A 13,828-nucleotide genomic window follows, 5' to 3' on the forward strand; every position below is an offset into this window, starting at 1 on the left:
ACGGTTCTTTGTGTCATATACAAAATAAATGTTGTTTTTATACAGGAACACTGAATTTGTTTCACTGTTAAAACTTTGACATCTGAATTTAAATCCCCTGTTTGTGTTGAATATTCAAAACAGAATATCAGTGTCAAATTCATTTTGCTAGCATAACAGTAAAAATGTGTTTATTCCATGTGAAATATCTGGCTGAGTTAATTTTTGTGACAACTGTCTTAATATACTGCAACCGAGGGATTGAAGATGTCACCAATCATCAACACGAAGAGGCTTTAAATCAAACACAACATATATTTTACAAAGTTGAGGGAAACTGGAAAAGCATGAATCAGAAAAAGTTTACAAATCAAAGCGGCACTATGGCGCATTTAGACCACTGACTTGTTTAAATGCCGTGTCTTTGCAGGAGACTACTGTGAAGTCAACATAGATGAGTGTATATCTTCCCCCTGTCTGCACAATGCCACATGTGTTGACCTTGTGCATGGATATGGATGTGTCTGCATGCCTGGCTTTACAGGTGAGTGAACACACTTTATATATTTGGGTATTGAGTATTTTTGTATATTTTTACATGGAAAAATATATACACTACAGTGCATGTACACAGTAGCTTGCAACTGATGTGAAACCATTCTACACATATTGGGACATATGGAAATATTTTGTATTGCATTCCAAAACAAAAACAACACAAAGCATGGTGCCAGACATTAATCAGCACTTGTCAGGGGTTTAAGCTTTACACTGTAATCGTAACAGAGGTATTGCATGGCTATTATATTAGACTACATTATATTACACAGGTTGTGTTCACATCCTGCTCAATCCTTTTGAACAGATAAACAAGATCTGCAGCCAATCTAGCAGCTCTGACGCTCTACTCATGCACAGCAGTGCTTTGAGCTAAATAACATGAACATGCTAACATGCTCACAATGCTAACATGGTGATGCATTTTCGTTAAGAGTGTTAGCATTGCACCACACTTCAGTCTCACCACCAGGTACTGAAATCAATTGGCCACATTTTAAATCAACATGGGGCATGACTGCCAATCAGAACTGGGGAAGGAGACTTTTCATTCACTAATTGTTTTTTGTTTTTTTTGTTTTTTCACAAGCACAAACTTGTATTATTTTAGATGCTGTAGTAACACCAGTCATTTCATTTATCATGTTCAGGCTCGGAAACGTAAGTTTGTTTTAGGGTATAATTACACTGACCTACATTTGGAAAGGGTTTTTTTGTCTGTCACCAATTAAAAAACACATGGAGACAGTCATATCCTCATTCATAAACGATGCAGTGCTGTTAAATCAAGTATATGTCGTGTAAAGAGGAGTCAGTAGTTTCTCTTAGTTGTATAGTAGTTGAATACTTGTACATATATTAAAGTACTGCATAATTATTTCTTATTTATTATTTAAATGTTTCCCTACATGTGGAGCTGTGATGGCAACTGTTAAGAGTACAAAGATGAGTAATGACTCTACTAGAAAGATGATGTATTTCCATGTGGAAAGATCAAACACAGTAACAGTTTCCTAATAATTGCTAATAATTCCCACAGAGCAGGATTCACAGTGCAGTGAAAGTGGTTGCAGCGCTGTCCCTTTTTTATCCCTCTGGATGATACGTTGAAGAAAACTTTTTTTGAATGTTCAGACATTAATTCTGAGATGGAGGTCTTGCTGTGAGGATATTCTTTGCTGTTTGATACCATGTTGCAGCACCATAGGGAGCCCTCTCAGGTTTTATAGCTGTATTCAGCACTACAGTGCAGCCTCTCCATCCTCTGTACGTGTGATGTACACATACAGAAGAACCCTGACCCAATTACTTCAGGTTTATATTGTTTATTTAACACATTCACCTCCTGTTCTGAAGAGACGTTAACAAGCCTGTAGGACAATCTACAGCACTGACAGCGTTCTGTCATCTAAACATTGACTGTTTTAGAACTGCCAACTTTATGTCGGTGACCCTTGGATATAACATATCTATCAATCTGTGTTCTTTTCTGTCAAAGGAACGAAGTGTGAACTTGACATTGATGAGTGTGCTTCATCTCCCTGCAAGAATGGAGCCACTTGCATTGACCAGCCTGGTAATTACTTCTGCCAATGTGTGGCTCCATTTAAAGGTAATGAGCACTGAGGGAATGGGGACAAAAAGCAAAGTTAATTAACTTCACATACTATTATTTTCACCTGTCTGAACTCACTTCACATGTCTTAACAAAACGGTACATCTTCATTTGCTACCTGTGATTAAATGAAGAAAACTTGAGTAATTAGTGACACGTGAGCTTTGATACTGGCTTCTGCCACACAAATGACAACTTCCATCGTTCAGTCAGAGGAGAGAGCTAACGTCGCTGTATGGTATTATCATCACATATCAACAGGAGAAACATGCTCATGGGGGATTTGTGCTAATGGATGATTTTACTAACAGTGAAAGAAATTCAGACTCACATTTATTTTCTCTAATTTTACAAGAGACGAGGAGATGGGGAGAAGCTCAGACTGGATTTAATGAATGAGCACAGTTTGTAGCCGAAACATGCATCTAGTTTTAATAACGGCCATCACTAGTTAATCAAAGTTAAAATACTCTATCATTAAAATCTTGTCTTGCTTCTCATTTATGTGTTAATTTACCATGTTTGTACACAATAATGATGGCATATTGCAGTGTGCATTATTTAATTATCAGTGGGTTGTTATTTTAGGATTTAGGATTAAACTGGCACTACGCCACCTGTGCTTGAACAGAAAAAACATAATCAAACATAAAAAAAAAATGTAAATGACCAGATATGATATGATTTATGATGTTGAGTTGTTGGCACAGCTTGTTGATGTCCAATATTGGTAATGACTGCAATTTTCTGAATATGATTTTACAGCAAAACAGAAGCTGTTTGTCTTTATTAAAATGCCACTGTGGTCTGTGCGTGTTGGAGAAGAGATTCTACCATGAAGTTAAAATTCTTGAAGTGGGATTTCTGGGGAGTACAAAAGGCTCCGTCATGAATAAATGCAAAACATCCATCTCGACTCTACCTAGACACACTCATGCTAACAAACCGAGCAACCAGTCAAGAAGGACCTTGGTCAAAAAACTCAAGGACCTCTCTGACAGATCTAATGAGCTCGTTGGCTATGAGATCTTCCTGGAAGGACAACAGTCGGGGCAGCACTTCACAAATCTAGGCTTTACAGCAGAATGGCCAGGAGGAAATGACTCTTGAAAAAGGCACATGGAAATTACAAAAAGCCACTTCAAAGACACACTGACAGCATAAGGAGATTCAGAGCCCTAAAGAAAATGACAATGGAAGTCTTCAGCTTTAATTCAAAGGACTATAGAAAATGCAGCAGAAATGGGACTTACCTATTTCAGTCTAACCTTGCAATAAGGCATGGTAGAGACCACACCATGATGTGCTTACTTTTCATCGTCAAAGTTGAAAGAAACTGTTAATAAATCCAAATACAAGTATACTTTTAGACACAATATGCCTCAGAGTGCCAATGACTGTAAGTTTATAACAATATCTGTTTTATTGTCTGTATTTAAAGCAGATGGACACAGTATGTAATTTAAATGCTTTGTGTACCATATGTAGCAAAGTAACTCACAATATTCAGTTTTCAGTCTCAATCTGCACAAATCACTTTGTGGCTGAAGTTCGCAACTGCTTTGTCAATGCTACATCCAACAAAAGCAGAAGCCTTGGTTTCTACCAGGGTGTTGTTAAACTCAATCAGCACCTCATTCATCTTCCTCTTTAGAGACCACACATCTGAGAAGCAAAGTGTGTCTAAAGCGAATGGAAATTCTTTTGTCTTTGATTTAAAACACAATGCTACTTCCACTCGTTCTCCCAGTCTGTATACACACACTGCATATTTTGTTCTTTAGTGTCTCCAAATGGTGGGTAGCCACAGTACAAGAGTGATAATACTAAAACAAGGGTCTTGGCAGTGGAAACGTTGTTGCACTCCAGCTCTGTTGTTGATTCTCATTGAGATTGGCCTAGCAACCCTTTCGTACTACAGAGAGTCATTTCAATGTTTCTATCCAAATACTGCTTCATGGAGCTTTACTATCACATATTTCTATACAGTGGAAAGTAACTTTTGCCTGGTCCTGAACTGAAATGATCACGTCATCCTGTTTGCTTAACTGAAAACAGTGATGTGATTGATACATCCAACTAAATACACCACCCATAGCTGGTGGTGAGGCTTAGGCATAGCAGTGTGTGAGCATGCTAACATGCTCACAATGCTAATTTGGAGATGTTTAGCAGGTGTATTTATCACGGTAAGAATTTTAGTTTAGTCTCACCACTAAGTACTGAATGCAGTTGGCCATGTTTTAATTCAGCATGGATCATGACTGCCAATCAGATTCCTTTGGTAACTGTTTTGTCACAAACATTCACTTGTGATTGTATATTTGTGTATTTTAGTTGCTGTATTAGCTGCAGTCATTTCATTGCCTATGTTCAGGCACAGAAATGGAAGAAATAAAAACTCTAAGTGTTAGTTTTAACAGTTCTGAAATGCATCAAAAACAGCGTCCTGAGTGTTTGACTGTACGGTATCTGTGAGGAATCCGTGATTGCGAATATTGTGGTCATTTGTGTTTATCATTTTGCTTGTTTACATTCTGTTTTAATGAGATCTCTGCTGCCAGGGGAAAGAGTAATAGTAACAGACACAGTATGAGCTTAATCTTTAATATCCCCAAGTTAACATTTCCATTGTACTTCTACACAGATTGTCGTCAGCTGGATTGTCCTCCAACGTGTGTTTCTTTGCCTCACTCCAGGTCATAATTGTGAGTTCTTACCCTGTGAGGCCAGTAATCCGTGCGAGAATGGCGCAGTGTGTGTGGAGGAGCTGGATCAGGACCATTTCCCTTTGGGTTTCCGCTGTCACTGTCGCCGGGGCTTCGCTGGCCCCCGCTGTGAAATCAATGTGGATGAGTGCAGTTCCAGCCCCTGTTTTCACGGCTTCTGCTATGATGGTAAGAAACAGCCTATCTTGCCAACATGCTTACTAACACACACACATACACACACACACGCACAGTGGCTATGTCAAATTTGGTTTTGCTCACTTACAGTCTGACAGCCAGTTTTCAATTGGGTCACCATTGCAGCTAATTGGGGTGTTACGAGTGGAGTTATTCCATCTGATATTACCTGCTGGAGTAGGCTTGATTAGTTCCTTAATGTAACTGTAAAAGGAAATCAATTAGCGTCAATGTTGCGTTGTGATTTGAATAATAGATGATAAATGACAAAATTAATACAATCGAAGCTCAAGGCAGAATATTATTTTTCCTCCCGTGGTTGTCTGATAAGATTTTAGCCCTGTGTATTCCATCTCTGGCATATTGATTAAAAACACATTGATCAAAATAAACGTCGAAAGCTAAGGATCATTTATCACCTGTTGGTCAGTGATTGCGATATATATATATATATTTACTATGAAGAGCAAAGAGTCAAATCAGATATCTCTCAGTAGCAAAAATATTAGTGTTGTGGTATGAAATTCCAGTCTTCATGGCATCTCAACAAATCCTGCCAGTGTTGCTTCAGCTGGTTTTGTGGATCACTATCTAAGAGTATCCTATCCTTCACTGTGTTCCAGTGCACCTCGGCCAGCTGTTTTGACTCATCTTGAGAGCAGCCAGTTCACCTTAGGTTAGTGAGGCAGGCCTCTAGGACCTATTGGCCGGCGCTCAGCAGCAGCCAGCCAGCCACCAGGGAGAGCACTGCATAGCTACAGTGGCTGAGATGAGTAATGCTGCTGCCACCCAGGACCTAAAGCATTTAATGAGAGTAATAGCAGCTACACGCACCAAGACAGAGTGACAGCATAGATTACGTGGTAAATCTTTGGGATAATGAAGAATCCTGGGACCCTGACTGGGGAAGTAATAAATTCACTCCTGTAAGAACTGCAATTACCTCTGTCACCGGCTGCCTGTACACCAGTGTTGTGTTGGAGAAACAGAATGATGCATCCCGCTTCAACGTCATTAATAATTAAAGAGAGGAAGGAATGGATTATTAGACGTGGGAGATTCTAACTTCTGATGGAAGAAATTGGCACATTTGTAACATCTGAATAAAGAATGGCCCTGAAATGGGCTCTCTCCCTCTGTTGCACCTCTTTCCGCCTCATTCAGTGTGTTGCAAGTGTGTTGAGAGTGTGAAAACAAATGACTGGGCTTTCAGGCTTTCATTGAGAACGAGTGGGATAAGTACAGACGGGGGATGAGGAAAGTAGTAGGAGAAAAGAGGACTGAATGGCCATCGCAGACAGGTTCATTTGAAGATGGTTAGAGTGTCAGAATCTGTCAGACTGATGCAGGAGGAGGTAACATAGATTTAGCAACAACATGTTGGGGTGATACAGCACAAGCCGTTTATTTTAACGGTCATATCCATTAAAAAGATGAATTCACAGTGGTGAATGTGCTTTATGCTCATAATCAGCACTTACCTGTACAGATATGTAGCACATTAACAGGACCTTCTGAGAGCTGAGTGAATTAATTTATGATGCAAGGTGCTGTAACTGTCCCACTGATTTTGTTTCAGTTGTAGACGGCTTTTACTGCCTTTGCAATCCTGGTTATGCTGGGCTGAGATGTGAGCAAGACATTGATGACTGTGTGAACAGTATGTGCAGTACCAACTCAATATGTAAGGACCTCCATCTGGTAAGTAGACACGTTTTTTTTTGTTTTTGTTTGGTAGTATAACGCGCTGATATAATAACTTTTGAAAGGCTTTACAACAGGCCAACGTCCTGTAAATCACTGCAGTTGATCATTTAAAACATTACAGTTTATCATAAAATGTTGACAGGACCTGAGTCACATAAGGCACTGTCTATTACCTGTCATGCAGTTTGAAAGCATATCTACTGCAGTAAGATATTAACAACTGTGCTATAATGTGGTGTATTGTTAAAAAGACTACGATATGGCGACATGGCTCTGGGTTCTATTGTAGGCAGATGTGGCAGACATTACTGGTCTTATTGGGAAAAAGGAGGTGCAAATATGTCCCAAGGTTCAAGTGTGTGGGTGAGACCAGATAGGAGCAGGAAATTACAAATGAATGCAGCTCATTATTATATCTCCTAAGAGAGACGAATCATGTCAATTATGCTATTGATGCCTTCTGAGCTGAGCTTTTAATGTGCCTCAATGACCAAAAGGTTATCAAAACCACAGTTTGCAATGGCTGTATTAAACATGAAATGCATTTTCACTAAAGTTTCCAGCTTTTGAACATTTTTCACAAGTAGATAGCCAAAACAATTCAAATTCTTATTGTCATTTGCTTGCTAATCTTTAAGATTAATGTATAGTTTGTATCTTAAAACAAACAGAGAGCACCACAGTTTTTATTTTAGATTTTTGTTTAATCATTTTTATATAGTCTGTATAGCTCATTAGCCACATCTTAAACAGTCGTGGTTAAGCTAATTTAGCAGACTTTGGATTGGACGACAGTGGTGGGATGTTTACGTAGGATGAACAAGACGGGCTTGTCTTGTAGCTGCAGGGCGGAGTTGATTTTCTGCAAATGCTTGTTAAAATGATAAATGAAAATTGAGTCTGTGAAATTTAGGCTGTAAATTGTGCATCAATAATCAAGTGATTTTGTAAATGACTTCTTCTCAGTAGACTTTATTCAAAGTGTGCTGGCCCTTCTCGACTGGTGGCTGTTTCTACAAATGCACACAGTTGGGTTTAAAGGAACATTTTAAGACTTTCTTTTTGCGAGGCGCAGCTCTACTACTATCGTTATTCAAGTGTTTTTTAAGCAAATAACATTGATCTGTTGCAGCTGCAAAAAGGCCTTGGGAGCTGAATGCTGCTCACAAACTGTGCAATGAGTACCAGGGGCCTTTTCCCAACAGCTGCTTATTTGCTAACAGATTGCAGTAGTGAAACAGATGTGTCATAGATAAAGTCTTTGGGTTTGTGTTGTTTTTTTCATTTGACAAAGACAGATAACTTCTGGTGTATAGCCTAGACATAATGTTTTGGTTTAAAATAAGTCTGTGTTCTTGAACAAGAGTGCATAATCTATGTAAGAAAGATGAGATCTATTTAACAAAAAACAGCATGCTTCAGTTGTGAGCCCATAGAACCCTGCAGAAGCACAGGGGAGGAGAAAAAGTTTTACAGAACTTTCCCAGTATTAATTGTAGAAGATTTTTTGTCTCAAACACAAATGAATTTTTATAAAGTTTTAACATTAAACAAACATTTAACTTGTTGGATAAAAGATAACTGGTCATTTCTTAAATGGTCAAAAATGCTTAAAGCCAGACTATGGATTGTTAAACCATGCTTTGAGATTTCAGAGTCACATGTTGTAATTTTACGTTTTAATTCATAATTTAAGTCAAATTTTGTTTCCACCTCTTGTGTTCATGAGCACTACCTGAAGCAAACCTGCATGTGCTTATGTGGTTATCAAGTCATGTTGGTTTTATGAAAGTGCCACTGAAGCAATTTCAGGATAACTGTTGGACAAATGCTCCTTTTTCCTTGCTATATTATACTAGACATACACAGATACCACTTTTTTTTTTTCCAAACCAAGTGCAAGTACTGACATTTGTGTAGTTTCTGATACGCATGACGTGATTTAGCCAAGTAGGACATTTGCCTAAAATATAGCTACAGCTCTAGGTAGGTCCTAGACTAAAAAGATAAAAATGAATGACATGCAGTTAAAGATGTTATTCACTTTTTCTGAAGATGTTGTTCAATTGTAAAAACTTCAGTTTGGAAAACCTAGTGGACTTCTGAATTTTGAAAGAACCACTGGAGCAGCACACTGATGATGTCAGAGGACTGTGATTGGTTGATTGCCATGTTGGTCCAGGAACTCAATGTGGGATTTTGATCCAGGAACATGTCCTACTTGGCTAAATCATGTGGTGCTTTCTGATACGGACTACCGATATGTGGACTGATATCGGTACTAACAGACAGACAGACACTTCACCTTGGACCGAGTACAGTTGTAGTGTAGTAGGGTTTTTTTTTTCCATGTCAATGAAGCATCTCTTGGTGGCATCGTCTGTTTCTTTGGTCAAAAGTTTCTGTCACAGCATGAATCTCATCTGATTCCAAAGCATCAGAAGAGCTCACTCTCACACCTCAAATGGAGTCCGAACATATAGAGTCGTTTCCAGAAGTGTCCACTAGCGAGCGGTGAGATTCTCAGGGAGCTCGTATTCAGACCAAAATATTCCCAGAGCCCGCTTCTGCTTGATGTTTGATGGCTGGGAATCTCAGATCTCAGCCCCAGAAATCCCATATTATGTACGACTGACAATGGCAGGTCATCAAAAGCAACGTACTGGTTAAGAGCTTCTGTTATTTCTACCGCCCGTGGGTTGTCTCTGGGCAATTTCTCTCAATTCTCCAGCGTTTGCTGCAAAGTTGTTTGTTGCCGTTTCCCACTGCAAGCATTAGCAAACTCATTGTGCTCTGCGTTGTGTTGGTTTTGTAGATGTTTTAGCAGATTGCTTGTGTTAAAGAAGCTACTTTTCACCCCTCCTCTTAACAGTTTAGCGGAGCAGCCGGCTCTACTTTTGTCAGCATCTCTTAACCTGAAATATCTCCAGACTGCTGACATTGCTTCTCCTCCTACCTGCTCAACTGATGAGAGGTTAATGCCACATTGCCGTAAAGAGGAAACGGTACCAATAAGTACTTTTATGATTACAATTACTAGTACATGAGCACAGTATCAGACCTGACACTTTATACTGGTATCAGCATGAAATAGTAAATAAAATGAATAAATTCTGTGATAAGGTTTAAAAATTGTCCCAGCACAGAATCCCAGCTAAATATTTCAGTGTAATTTTCTGGGATAAACTAAACACTCCAGATGAAAGGACACTGCTTAATAAGTGAATCGGGTGTGATATGAGCGATATAATGAATTTCAGCCAGTACAGTCATACTGTTCTCTGTTTCACCGTTATATATATATATTTTCTCAACTCATTATTCAAATAGGGACAGTTTTTGGAAACCCCTTCACATAGTTCTTGTTTACAGTGCAGCTATTTCTCTGTCTGAACATTTTGTCCCACAGAGCTTTAGCTTATTTTGGAGAATTGCAGTCCCTGAAGGTGACTTAGCAGCAAAAATGAGATTATGTTCTATTGCCAGGGGTAAGGAATTGGAGTCTCCTGGAGGTATCTAATTTATCATGAGATGACGGCATTTTCCCCCCGCCACCATAGGGCCCACAGTGTACAAATTATATCAGACAAAGTTTAACGGCACCCCTCCAGTGTATGAAATACAGATTAGCATGCATTCAACCAGCAGCACCCAGGACCTTTAGCCAGGATGTTGGCAGTGAGGACTCCTGAAAAATCCTTGACCATATGACTGCATTCATTTTGTATGCACAGAGAAAGTTAAATTAATCTGCTACCCTGGAAACTAACAGACAACAAACCATGCATCTCTCGTGCCGTGATTAATTATCATAATGCAGATTGCAATGATAAAATAAAGGAAGAGCGTTCCACGTACTGCTCTGAATGGAAGACAGAAAAATAAAAACAGAAGGCAAAGGTAGGAGCTATTTATAAATCTGTTTCTTAATGTACAGTAGAAACATCATATTCATTGGTTATAGGAATAAACTCTTACGAGTCTAAATATGACATATTTAACATTTTTGATTTCCAGCAGAATTTCCTTTCCATGCAAAATATGCAGTGGTGATATTGTATGCCTGATAAAGGCTTGTACCATATACCTTGAATGGCAAGAAAAAAACAGGCTTGCATATTATCCAGCAGGTGGGTGGTAGAAGGAATACATTTGCATAACAGTAATGTGAAAATTTAAGACAAGCATGACTCTGCCACACTTTAAACAGATTTCCACAGGAAAGATCTTTTCGTGAGTGGGAGGTTTTATTCTGCAGTATTTTCGAGAAAATTGAGATGTATTTAATCAAGTATATTAAGCAATGCACCGTTTGTTTACTAAAATGCAACAAGCACGAATGTGATAAGCAAGAATGCTCTCTGAATGCTCCATAGCAGCTCAATGAACAGCGGCCATATGTGTATATAGTCCTTTTTTAGGTATATTTTAAAGTTTTTCTCATTTAAACCCCTAAAAACTAATTACATATTTACAAGTTTTGCTATGAAATAATCCCTTCATGCCTTACATTGGCTTAGATGTAACTCTCCACCTTTGCCATCGTGTTGTATGTGCAGATCTAAGTAGTCCCCGCCTCTGTCTCCACCCACCCCTCCGCTGCTCGCCTGCAGCTTCGACTCTGCTCATCAAAAACACAAACCTCATCAGCAGTTCAACTATCTGACAAACTGTTATGAGTAACGTCTGCTGTGACTTTCTTCATCAACACCCCCAAGCGATATAAAGTGTCCCGTCAGCATTTGACATGAATCATCATCTAACTTGTAAGGCTAACTTTGGCTCTTGGATTTTCCAGATCCTTTCATAATAGATGAAGGCTCACCATTTCTCCCTTTTGCATATCTCTGCCATCATTTGGAAAATAGTGCAACTTAGCTCAGAAAATAGGCTTCTCCTCTGATAGCCCCCATTTCACCTTAGCCTCACCTTGAACGTTGACAGGATTGATTCCTTAGATATGTTACCTATAACACCCTGGCTGTCTGAATGCATTCTTGTGAGACATCATTGGTCCACTGCGGCTCCAAGATGCAAAAGCTCATTTTCATTAGACAGTGTTTTTAATGATGTGTATTATCATTAGAAATACCTCGACTCGAGCAAGACAAGTGCAGATATTATGTGTCACTATATGTCAGTGTTAATCTAGTGTGGCTTCCTTTTTTTTTGTATTGCAGAGTTATGAGTGTGTGTGTCATTCCGGCTGGGAGGGGGAGTTCTGCCAACAAGAAATTGATGAATGTTTATCGCAGCCCTGCAAAAACAACGCCACCTGCACAGACCTTCTCAACAGCTACAAGTAGGTGTGCGTGCTGGCTCGAGGGCACTGTCCTCACGAGGTGCATCAGTCACTTAATAAATGCAGAAAAAGAAGCCGTTCAGAGATAGCAATATGTCCTTCCACGGGCAGCAGAGATAATGAATTGCAGATGGCAGGTAAAACAAATGAGTCAATCAATGGCTCACAGCATGAAAAGGTTTCAGGGGATCTGTGACTCATTGGAGGGAAAAGCTGGTGTATCTGCATCAGCTAATGCCCCCCTTCTCGCTGGGGAGACGTAAAACTGCTTCAGGTGGAAAAGTTGGAGGATGAAAAGGAATGCAAGGTGGAGTGGTTGGTAGTGCTCGGGTACTCACTGCCACCAAGTGGAATATTCACCTGCCTTAAGAGCAGCTACTTCAGACTCACGCACACTCTGGTTCTCTCTGTGTTTTTCTGTCCCCGTCTCTCTCTCTCTGTCTAGCATGCATACATTTCCATTTAATCCCCACTCAGTGCTCTAACCTCCTGTGTCCTACATTCAGCTGTCCAGAATGAAAAGATGCTCTGACCAGTGGTTCAATTAACCTGTAAATTCCCCGCACGGTCGCACACAAGGATCTGGGAGTGCAGTGCCAATGCGTGCGTGCAGACTGTGCACTTGTTTTGCAGAAAAATGTGTCCCGTGGATCATTTGAATTTTAAAAAAAGTCTGTGCCATGTGGTAGTTTATTTGCAGCACCCCACCGTGCCGCTGCTATATCCATTTTTAGCACATTGTCCCAGAGAGAATGACACTCTTTACCCTAAGAAAACTTCTAAACAATTCTTTATTTATTTAGGATTCGCTTTAATTTATTCCAAAATGACAGTGCCATATCTCCTCTCTGGTGTATCCGAGGTGTTTGTGCTCCCCGGGCTGGACAGGTGTGGACTGCGGTGAGGATGTGAATGAGTGTGACTCTGGACCCTGTCTAAACGGAGCTGAGTGTCAGGAGTCAGACGTACCTGGGGAGTTCTCCTGCACCTGTCCCCCCTTCTTCAGTGGCCCCTTGTGCAACCAGCCTTATGACCCCTGCGACCCCCTGCACAATCCCTGCCTGAACAACTCCACCTGCCTGACACGCTCCAATGGAACAGCCTCCTGCAGATGCCCAGCTGGTGAGTGAACACACTGCCACAGCCTCAGTACAAATGGTCCTGTTTTTATTCCTCTTTCAATCCACTTTTCAACTGTAAATATGCCATTTTGTTTGATAGGTTACTGTGTAGTACATACACAATCGCCGCTTGCAAATCACAAAAAACACAATTTCAGAAATGAATCAACATGTACGTCATAGATCAAAGGGTTCTAGCAAAGACGGCGAAAAATATTCCTGTCACACGTTGCCATCATTTGTGTCTTCACTCAAATGTATGAGCTTTCAACAGAGACAGTGAATGTTATTTCCTAGTGCATGAGTCATATGTTGACCTGGATCCTGACACCTCTGGAAAAAAAAGTGAATGTCTTCCTACAGTAGTCCATGTAGCTGGAATCTGGTCATCGGCTGGCCGTGGTTTAAAGAGGGTGGTTAGCATAATGATCAAATCTGCCTTGCCAAAAAGTTGGTGTTGTATTGATTGCAAGACATTTCTTGGGTTTTTACAGAGCCAGACAAGGGTGACTTTTGGCCTTTTTACTCATTATGAGAACAGCTTGCCAACTTGCCAACTTTATCTTGTTTTGACTTCACTGATGACTTTAAATAACCAAAACTAACTATTTCTATTTCCAGTTCATGGTGAATCAGCTGC

The 13,828-nt window shown here is 39.9% G+C and overlaps 1 protein-coding gene across 1 annotated transcript in view; it reads left to right on the forward strand.

Moving 5' to 3' along the window:
- Window positions 1-13,828, forward strand: part of eys (eyes shut homolog) — a 141,041-nt gene that overhangs the window by 38,213 nt on the left and 89,000 nt on the right. Inside the window, exons 19-24 of the mRNA XM_076742472.1 lie at window positions 410-523; window positions 2,036-2,149; window positions 4,852-5,049; window positions 6,638-6,759; window positions 11,946-12,067; window positions 12,930-13,189. Of these exons, the coding sequence (XP_076598587.1) occupies window positions 410-523; window positions 2,036-2,149; window positions 4,852-5,049; window positions 6,638-6,759; window positions 11,946-12,067; window positions 12,930-13,189 (930 nt within the window). The remainder of the gene's footprint in view (window positions 1-409; window positions 524-2,035; window positions 2,150-4,851; window positions 5,050-6,637; window positions 6,760-11,945; window positions 12,068-12,929; window positions 13,190-13,828) is intronic.

This window comes from Chaetodon auriga, chromosome 11 (genome assembly GCF_051107435.1).
Source record: "Chaetodon auriga isolate fChaAug3 chromosome 11, fChaAug3.hap1, whole genome shotgun sequence".
Taxonomy (NCBI): Eukaryota; Metazoa; Chordata; class Actinopteri; order Chaetodontiformes; family Chaetodontidae; genus Chaetodon; species Chaetodon auriga.